The sequence below is a fragment of the Tupaia chinensis genome, unplaced genomic scaffold (assembly GCF_000334495.1).
Source record: "Tupaia chinensis unplaced genomic scaffold, TupChi_1.0 Scaffold000199_1, whole genome shotgun sequence".
Classification (NCBI taxonomy): domain Eukaryota; kingdom Metazoa; phylum Chordata; class Mammalia; order Scandentia; family Tupaiidae; genus Tupaia; species Tupaia belangeri.
Window position 1 is genome coordinate 1,762,583 of NW_006159674.1, and position 10,160 is coordinate 1,772,742.

A 10,160-nucleotide genomic window follows, 5' to 3' on the forward strand; every position below is an offset into this window, starting at 1 on the left:
CTTCCTATGTTGCATAAATAATCAAGGCCTGTTTTATTTTCAGTGGCTGTGTTTGTTCTCCTGCATTGAGAATGCTATCGAGACTGAAGCGAGCGGGCTGGCTATAATTTATGTGTTTGTTCTCTCTTGCATCTGCAATATTGCCATCGGTCCCTAGAGATAAAGATTATCCCGTTTGCTTTTTGAAAAGTAATTGCAAATCTGTCTGAGGGGTGGAGAGGGAAAGGCAAACGCAAGCAGAACCTCTGGCCCAGTGGTTAGGCCCGCCTTGCCAGACACAAGGGAAACCTAGCCTACAGCCACTGTGAAGAGAACAGGGACCTGTATTCATAAGAGGGGACTTCCAAAAGTTCATGGAGAAATGGAAATCAAGTTTATTTTTGGTGTAGAAACTTCTAAAACCCATGCATAGTTTTTTCATAATGAGCATTTTCCATGAGCGTTTTGAAGACTACCCCTTCCCCCATCTAATGCAAGGAAAGGAAATGAATGAACATCATCATCTCAGTGTTGTAGTGCTCCAAGAAAGGAGGGTGAGCCACTAAATGGGCTTGGGAATATTGATTGCTTCATCTGTGGATTGCCGTGGTACAGGCTAAAGTCAGTTACTCTATTATAGTTATGCTACTAGGTTGTCAGAAAACTCATGATGTGTGTTTCTGTGCAAAAATGTGTTAGAATTTTTTTGATGACCCAATCGTTTCACTGCTTTCTTACACATTTCTCAGTGGCCTTTGTATACAAAGTTAATGCACTTAACCCTTTTCTGCTTTACTCAGTGTTGATTTGAGAGAGCAAAAATTCTGTCAGCAATCTCTAAAATCTTTTCTACTCACTTTTCTTGCTTTAAAAATTATAATATGATTATAACATGATTAAAAGTCCAAGTAGTTCTGCCTAGACACTATTATAATACAGAAGGATTTTTTTCTTGATCCCTAATCTACCAAAGTGGTCTCTTCCACTGGGACCTGAGCAGACCTAATAATATAGCAAAGCTTTGATTCAGGAAATATCGGTCAGGTGCCATAGCAGGAACTGTTTCTTTTGCAGTAGGGAGAAAATAAGCGAGCAAAGATTCATAGTTACTGCTTTTTTTCCCCAATTTGCTAGAGTGTATGTACACTCACCAGAGAGAGACACACAGAGCAAGAGCAAGAGCGAGAGAGAGAGAGAGAGTGAGGAAGAGAAAGCGAGACAGCACTCCTCAAGGGGATGACTATGCCACAATCCCTTCTCCATTCTCCTTTGGGGATTTAGGGCACACAAGCACAGCTCCTGATGTGTTCTTCAAGCCACTAGTTCAGGGACTTGAATCACGCAGTTGGCCATGTGGGTTCCAGCCTTTTTAACCACTATGCCACCTAGCTGGTTCCTAGTTACTGAATTATTAATTTTTTAAGAGGGATTTTTGTTTTAGGGCACATGTGCTCGCTCGAGAGACAGAGACAGAGGGACAGAAAGTGAGAAATCACCTTCCAGGAGGTATGATCATACTGCGGTCCCTTCTCCTCCATTATCCTCTCAGGATTTTGGATACACACACACACACACACACACACACACACACACACACACACACACCCAGCATGAGTTTTAAGCCACTGAGTCTGGGACTCGATCCACGGTCGATTACTTGGGTGTCCAGTAATGTAATCTTTACACCATCTGCTGGTCCTAGTTACTGAATTTTAAAAATATTTTTTATGATACCAGTCCTGTAATTCTTAATGCTTTTTATGTATTCCTGGATACTTGAATAGAAGTCCACATTTTGTTTGTATACCAATCCACATTTTATGTTAGAACATATTTTATATTTTAGATCTCTGAAGGCAAATTTTATTACTCAAGATTGAAATTACTTAAAAAAAATTTTTTTCTGAGAAAATTTTACATTATTGAGATGGAGCCCAAAGAAATCATCTATGTGTTTGGACTTAGGTGTGAAACTGTTCCAAGTAGCTTGGACTGTCTGTATGGGCCAAATCAGCCCATTCTACTACAAGAAAACATCCCTGCTAAATACGAATGGCTTGAAGAGTTTGGAAGTGGATGATAAGTCAGTTATGTAGAGAAAAGAAAATGAATTTCTACTTGAACAGAATTTTATTCTTTCTGGTAGTTCGCTAATTGCAGTTTGCCTACTTTCTTGCCTTCTGGTGGCCATCCTGGTTTGGGTACATCTGTCCTGCATTTTCTAATAGCATTTTTTTGTGGGTAAGCTAGTTCCTGTGTTGAAGTTGTGTAATGCAGCATTTCATAGGAATATTGGAAGGAAGCTCCGCCCCCTATGTTTTTATATTTAGAAAATATCGGCTTATATCAATATGTATTGGTGCATTCTCTATTTTAAAATCTTGAGTTCATATGTATTGAGTTTCCATTCCTTTTATTTTTTTTTTTTTCAGGTCTTTTGGGACCCACCACCTTATCTCTAAACACTTCAACAACTCCGAACTCACTTTTGAATGCTCTTAATAGCTCAGTCAGCCCTCTGCAAAGCCCAAGTTCTGGTACTCCTAGCCCCACATTATGGGCACCACCTCTTGCTAATACTTCCAGTGCCACAGGTCAGTATTACTTAAGTATAGTAACCCATGGTGCATATCCTTAGATATTAACAATTTTTAAATAAAATTTACAAATACATAAATGGTTCCAGTTCCCTAGAGGAAGATGGTGGTTAAAAGCATATTGCAGCCAAACAGAAATTCCCTGATGTGTAAATTGGCTAAAACACAGATGAACTGAGTCTATATATATATATATATATATATATATACACACACACACACACACACACACACACACACATACATACACACACATAAAAAATTATATATTTAAATAATATACATTTATATATAAATATATATAAAAATAAATATATATATGTTAAGTGTGTGTGTGTGTGTATATATATATATATACATACACACACACACACATACACACACAAGTAAAATATACTCTCCAAATGTGAGAAGCAAATTAGGAAAAGGAGCCCAGTGTGCAGGAAGTGTGGGCAAAGGCACATGAAGGCAACTGTCCCGGGAATTAGGACATACGGGTGCTGGTTGGTCTCGCTCTGTGGTCATGTGCACTCGCCACACCTGCCAGTGTTCTCGTCTGCTCAGCGAAGGACTTGGCTCACATGCTCTCCAGAGCGTTGTTCTGTTTTGACATTTTTTTTTTTTTGTGGTTTTATAGTAACACTAAACCTTCTTACAGAAGGAATCAAAGTGAATTCTCTTGAAGGTTTCAACAACAACGAAATGACACTTTCTTATATTGTTGAAAATGACATTGATTCTGAGTTTTTCCCTGTCTGATGTCAGTCTTCATGAAATATCGTTCTAGGTTTTTCTGGGATACCACACCTTATGATTCCATCTACTGCCCAAGCCACGTTAACCAATATTTTGTTGTCTGGAGTGCCCACCTATGGGCACACAGCTCCCTCTCCCCCTCCTGGGTTGACTCCTGTTGATGTCCATATCAACAGTATGCAGACAGAGGGCAAGAAAATCTCCGCTGCTTTAAATGGACACGCACAGGTAATGCCCTGCTGCTGCAAGGTGTGACGTATGCTGTGTGTAAGAGATAAGTTGCAAGTAACACGTTTAGACCTGGCCCAGAAGTGACTTCTCAGTTGTAAAATTATGACCACATCTGTATGTTACTTTCCATTTTCATTTCAGTCTCCAAATATAAAATATGGTGCAATATCCACTTCATCACTTGGAGAGAAAGTTCTGAGTGCAAGTCATGGTGATCCGTCTATCCCAACAACGGGTTCCGAGCAGGTGTCTCCCAAACCCAGCCCTTCTGAAGGTCAGGAACCACATCTTTCCTCCAAACTCGGTCTGGTTTGTCATTTGGTAAGGGGGGTTGGGAGAGTCTGCAGTGATTTGAGTTGGCTTTGCCAACCAACCATGACTCATCCTACCTCAACTATGTGGAAAGGCAACATTGTGAATGAAATTCCAAAGAGCATGGTAAAAGATGATCTCAAAAGCACTTTCCATAGAAAGAATCAGTTTCTCACTACATTGGAACTTCTTAAAGTGAATGTAATTGTGTAGCAATTTACTAAATGTTTTATTTATGTGTGTGTGTGTGTGTGTGTGTGTACATATAAAAATATATTCATATGGGACCAGCAGTTAGCATAATGGCTATGTCTCTAGACTCCCATGTAGTCGACCGCAGTTTGAGTCCCACACCCGGCGACTTAAAACTCACGCCGGGCGCATGTGCGTGCGTGCCCAAGATCCTGAGAGGAGAATGGAGGAGAAGGAATTGTGGCATGGCCATCCCCCCTGGGGGGTGATTTCTCGCTTTCTGTCTCTATGTCTCTCTCTGTCTGCCTGGCAAGCGCACATGCCCTATAGCGAAAACCTCTCAAAAAAATTTCATATGTATGTATATATGTGTATATATGTATAAATATCATATATATGCATGCATATGTGTGTATACACACACACATGTGTATATGTGTATATCCCCAAGCAGAGTCTCTTTTTATAACGCTTTTGCCCCCAACAATCTTTTAAAAATATGAAGTTCTTCCTGTGAGTTTTTGTGACACCCCGAACTTGTTAAAGTGTCCTCTTTGCAGTTGAAAGCTGTGAAGCCTGTGTCAGGCGAACGGTGTCTTCATGGAGTTGGGTTCTGACTTGTCATTGCAGGTGATCGTGGACTGTAAGGTGACGTCCAGATGTTTCACCCTTTTCCTTCTCTGCAGGTTGTAATGATGCTTTCGTTGAAGTTGGCATGCCTCGAAGCCCTTCCCATTCTGGGAATGCTGGTGACTTGAAACAGATGATGGGTCCCTCCAAGGTTTCCTGTGCCAAGAGGCAGACAGTAGAACTATTGCAAGGGACAAAAAACTCCCACTTACAGTATGTATTTTAATCTTAAAAGCACTTGATCCTTTGAAAGAAACTATATGATAGTTTCAGTTTATTTTAAACGTGGTGGCTGGTACTCCTTGGTTCAAGTTAGGTTTGATCTCATCCATGGACTTTTTTATTTTATTGTTGTTTTAAATTCTATTAAGAAAAAGTACCCGATAACTTAAACCATTTTTTATCTTCTCTACAATTCCTTCATCTATTTGGTCGGGTTCATTTCTGTGACCTCTAAACTATCTGTATTGCTCCAAAATCACATCGCAGATAAACACACAAATTGTGTAAAGGCAATTCTCCTTTACATAATGCTATATCCCCTTTTTCTGTTTATTTAGGGTAGTCTCGACAGTGAAAAGTTTTGCTTCATTTTCACCCACCTCATTTTCTCTCTTGTTGTATTAGTTCCTTGCAGATTTTATAGAGTGCCTTTGCGTAAAGATTAGCATATATATTTTTACTTCCTCCTCTTCTTACTGAAAGGCACTCTACTTTATCAAACTCTTTGGTCAATCATTATTATTCCAATTTGTCCAATTCTGCTTTATTTTTTTTTTTTTTTACATGGCACTAAAACTTTATTTTTTCTTTACATGGCACTAAGACTTTATTTTTTCTTTACATGGCACTAAAACCTTTGAATAACATTTTTTAGTACAGGGTAGAGAAATGATTTTGCTTTTTTTGACCTGTTAAAACATTTGAAATGTTTATTTACTCTTGTCATCATTCTGTTCTGAACCTTATCATCTCTCATCTGGATTAGGTGGAAACCCTCTTTCTACTCTGGTCTCTCATCACCTGTTTGATCTATATTTTCCTTTCCTTTCCTTTTCTTTCTTTCTTTCTTTTTTTTTTGAGACCACAACTCTGGTGTCATTGCACTCTGACTTCAGAACCACCAATGGTCTGTATTGCATTTCTCCTCTTCCTCACCATGCTCTTCCCTCTGAGTCGCTGTCTTCCCAGCCTTTGGAACTGAAGAACTTTTATTTCCTAGTTCAGATGTCCTCTGTGAAGCCTCATCAATGTTTGCCAAGCAAAATTTATTGTTCCTTTTTTTTGGAGTCCAGTAGCTCTTTCTCAATTTCTCTAACTTCCCCTGGCACAGGAACTGAATAGTTGAATGAGTAAAACCATGAACGAATGAGCAGATCAGTTCTTTGATTCATATTGTATATCGCTCTTTTATTTGAGCCTACTACCATTGGACTTGAACTTGAGGTGCACACATCCTGCATGTATCATGCGTTGTAATTCAAGCAGTTACTGCCCATCATTGGAACCACTTTCATGCTCTGCCCATCCCACAAACAGGCTTTGGATAATATTTCTTATTTACCTGCTGCCTTTATTTTTACAAGTGTCATGTGTATTTCACACATGTGCATTGTATCATCTGCATGTTTTTAGATCACTTGCATCTCTGTTGAGACTTTTTGTGCAAGAGTCATTGATACGCCTTGATGTTTAAAAACTAGAAGTCTTGTGGATGCATTTAGTTCATCCATACCATATGCAGCATACCACAGATGCTATATTATAATGTGAGTGTATATCATGAAACAGACTTGATCTCTAGCCACAGAGAATGCCTGTGTTCACGTGCTAGCACTGCCATTTAAATTACAGGTGTGACCTTGGACAGGGTACCTTCTCAGCTGTGAGATGCTGATCATACTAAGAGACTTTTGTTTTTTTTTTAAATAATTGTTTATTTAATTTTACTTATTATTCATATAATTTGACAAGAGAGAAAGAGCGAGAGAGAGAGGGAGAGAGAGAGAGAGAGAAAAAGGGAAAGTGAGAAAGCAAGCCACTGGGTCCAGGACTTGAACAGTGGTCAGCCATGTGGGAATGTCCAGTGCCTTAACCACCACGCCACCTGCTGGTCCTGCTGATGACAATAATACCTACATCATAAAGCATCATAAATCTCAAGGATTAAAAGAAATAACACATGCAAGTAGTTGACAGCGGTAAACATGCACAGTAAATGAGGCACATAGGGAACGTGGGGGCACTTGTTTATATAATGGAGTACCACATTCCAAACTGTATTTCACAGCAGCACTGACAGATTGCTCTCGGACCCTGACCTGAGTGCTGCAGAAAGCCCTTTGGCTGACAAGAAGGCTCCCGGGAGTGAGCGCGCTGCGGAGAGGGCAGCAGCCGCCCAGCAAAACTCCGAAAGGGCCCGCCTTACCCCACGACCGTCATATGTCAACATGCAGGTAATGACAGGAAAGTCACTGAAATGGAGGATGCTTGGGTTGATATACAAAGAATTCAGTGAGTGTTAGGCAGCAGGGCAGAGATTATGTTTTCCTCCTGTGCTCTAGTCAAAATGAAATTTAAATGTGTGTGCAGTTCTTAGGAATTGATTTTGCTGTAAACATTAAAAATCAAATGCAGGATTTCATTTATGTGAGAAGAATTCTTTATAATATTAAAAATGATGCAAAAGGGTATGTATTAATATGCCTTAGGCAAATAAGATCATCTGTTACTTGAAAAAAAGTTAGATAAATGTGAGAGACTGTATTTCTAAGTATTATTACCGTATGACATGGCCTTTGATAAATAGGTGTGATATTCATTTATCTATGGAATGGAGATGATAAATTTGTTTAGTGCCATTTAGAGATAGTTATAAAATAACTAATGTGAAGCTTTTTGAAAACAAATACTAAATATTATTGATGACTATGGTGGTTTCCAGATTTTTATGATTATTTTAAATAATTTCTTCAACAGAAAATTACTCTATCTACTTATGAAATAGTACACTATTCATTGAAACAGAGGCCATGGAATTCTTAGATCATAGTATGACGGATGAGGACTATGTGCTTTGTTTTTAGAAACTCATATAAATGTTTGATTTCAGTACCAGAATTACTGGGTGGGCTTACCTGCTACTAATAGTAAGAGATTTATCACTCTGATCCCTTCTACCTCCAAGAAAGAGGAAAAGCTTGCCACAAAAATTTAGAAGCCAAAAAACTATCATATATATATCAAATAAATTAATTCATGAAACTAAGTTATACCGTAAATCTAGTGTAGACTGTGGTTCAATCCTCTTTGTCTATTTCTTAATCCTTTGCATGTAAGCATTTTCATAAGGTTTTAGATGAATGCTTTTATAAAAGCATGGCCTTTATAATGTCAGTCTTAAAACATACATTTGCTACATTTTCTCTGGTATTTATTTTTGGATATATATAAAATAAAATTCTCCCATTTAAGAAATATCAAATCTCCTTTACAGTCACTTTATGGTTTTGGACCATTTCGTGGTTCTCATCTTTTCCCTTAAGTTTATACCTGTAGCTGACAGATTTCAGGTTTCTTTTAAGATAGATGAGAATGTTCTTGATGATAGAGTTTCAACTTCTGTAGATGTATTTATGTCATTAATGAATAGCTGACTCTCAAAATCATTAGGAAATCAATGGTAGTAGTTACTGAGCATTGGCAGAGGGAAGATTGAAGACTTAACTGGTTTTTGGCTGAAAATAAACTTTAGCTCTTGAACGCTCTTGGAGTGCTATATTCTCCAGCTCTTTTCACACTTATCTTCTTTATTTATTTTATAATTATTTCTCTTACCCAGCCCTGCTAAGAATGTAAGTCATTAGGGTTGTAGATTATTTTTGATTTATTGTACTAGTCCACAGAGCTCAGCAGTCTATTTTAACCAGTAGGCACTCAGTGACTATTTATCAAACAAATTAGAGTTCTCTCCATACTTTATCTTAAAACATTAATAATTAAAAGTTTATTTTATTTTAACTCCCAATTCCATTTTAGTCTTCAAAGGATTGAAAGAAGTTCTTAAACTAGGTTATCTGAAAATCTGGCTCTTCTGAATGATCACCATGTTTTTAGTTAGCACATGTCCTGATCTGTCTAGGGACGCTCCCCACTTACCGTCATTAGCCGAGCCACATTTCCCTTTCAGAAGTATCTGGTTTTGAATACTGAATTAAGTGGTACCTCACATACTGTCTTATTCTGAGAAAGTCAAAGGACTCTTGTCAACTGGTTCTTGACCTTCCTGGTAGGCCTTTGAGATACCCTTAAATCAAGTCTTAGCTAGTTCTTTAATTGGGCAGTTGATAACAGTAGATTAGTCTTACAATGTAGCTATATCTGCACCCCTTCAAAAACACCTATTTTGGCCCCTACGTCATGGTTACTCAGTCAGTGTTAATGAAATGAATGAATAGTGTTATCTTAGTCCTGTGCAATAAAAGGTAACCAGATTTAATTTTATTGTAGTACTTAATGTCATTACAGATTAAAGCCAGGCATTTATTTATTATACTGCAAAAGCAAACACTCTGCCAGTTAGGCTAAATAATTTATGAAGCTGTCTTTACATCATACCACTTCAAGGCCATGCTTACCTAAATGAAGAGGGTTGTTTTGTTTTGTTTTGTTTTCAGATTTTTGCTTTAGGGTGCATACACTCATGAGAGAGAAAGAGAAAGTGAGAAATCTGCTTCAGGAGGGTATGGCAACACTGCAGTCCTTTTTACTCCATTCTCTTCTTGAGATTTTAAGTTGCCAGGTTCAGGACTCGAACTGTAGTTAGCCATGTGGGAATCCAACACCTTAAAACCACGCCACCTGCTGGCCCTGAATAGGGGATTTTAAGACACAAAAGAGGCCAATGGTTCCTGATGGCATTTTGATAATGTGTTATTTTGAAACTCCACATAGCTGTTACTAGGTTATTTACTATACTTAAGCATACATTAGTCCTGGTGTGCTATTGTAGATATTTATAGTAAAGAAGAATATTTTTTTTCTTTTTTTGGGGGAAAAAAACTTAAAGTCAGAAATTGTAATTTATTTTCTAATTAATTAGTTTTGAAAGCATGTTTAAATTTATCAAAACTTGCATTAGATTTCACATTCGGGTGTGAAGCTTAGCATACGTCTCAGGCAGAATCATGGCACCTAGTCAGAACTTCTGTTCTCTCAACATGGGTATTGGCATGACATTTAGGGACATCTAGGGAGACTAGCAATAAACATATTTCCTCTCTGTTTCATTTTTAGGCATTTGACTATGAACAGAAGAAGCTATTAGCAACCAAAGGTATATGATACACTAATAACTTCTACTTTGTTTGTATGTCAGTATAATTCCAAGTGGTTCTGAGTGTTCATGGTGAACTGAGAAACTGAACACTCATAAAACCAGACCCAGAAAGTTTGAGTGCAAGT

The 10,160-nt window shown here is 38.0% G+C and overlaps 1 protein-coding gene across 1 annotated transcript in view; it reads left to right on the forward strand.

The window, feature by feature from the left end:
* The window catches only part of BICC1 (BicC family RNA binding protein 1), a 333,194-nt gene that overhangs the window by 300,303 nt on the left and 22,731 nt on the right, over window positions 1–10,160 (forward strand). Inside the window, exons 13-18 of the mRNA XM_006147081.3 lie at window positions 2,412–2,573; window positions 3,364–3,560; window positions 3,705–3,837; window positions 4,754–4,910; window positions 6,988–7,153; window positions 9,993–10,032. Coding sequence (XP_006147143.1) covers window positions 2,412–2,573; window positions 3,364–3,560; window positions 3,705–3,837; window positions 4,754–4,910; window positions 6,988–7,153; window positions 9,993–10,032 — 855 coding nt within the window. The remainder of the gene's footprint in view (window positions 1–2,411; window positions 2,574–3,363; window positions 3,561–3,704; window positions 3,838–4,753; window positions 4,911–6,987; window positions 7,154–9,992; window positions 10,033–10,160) is intronic.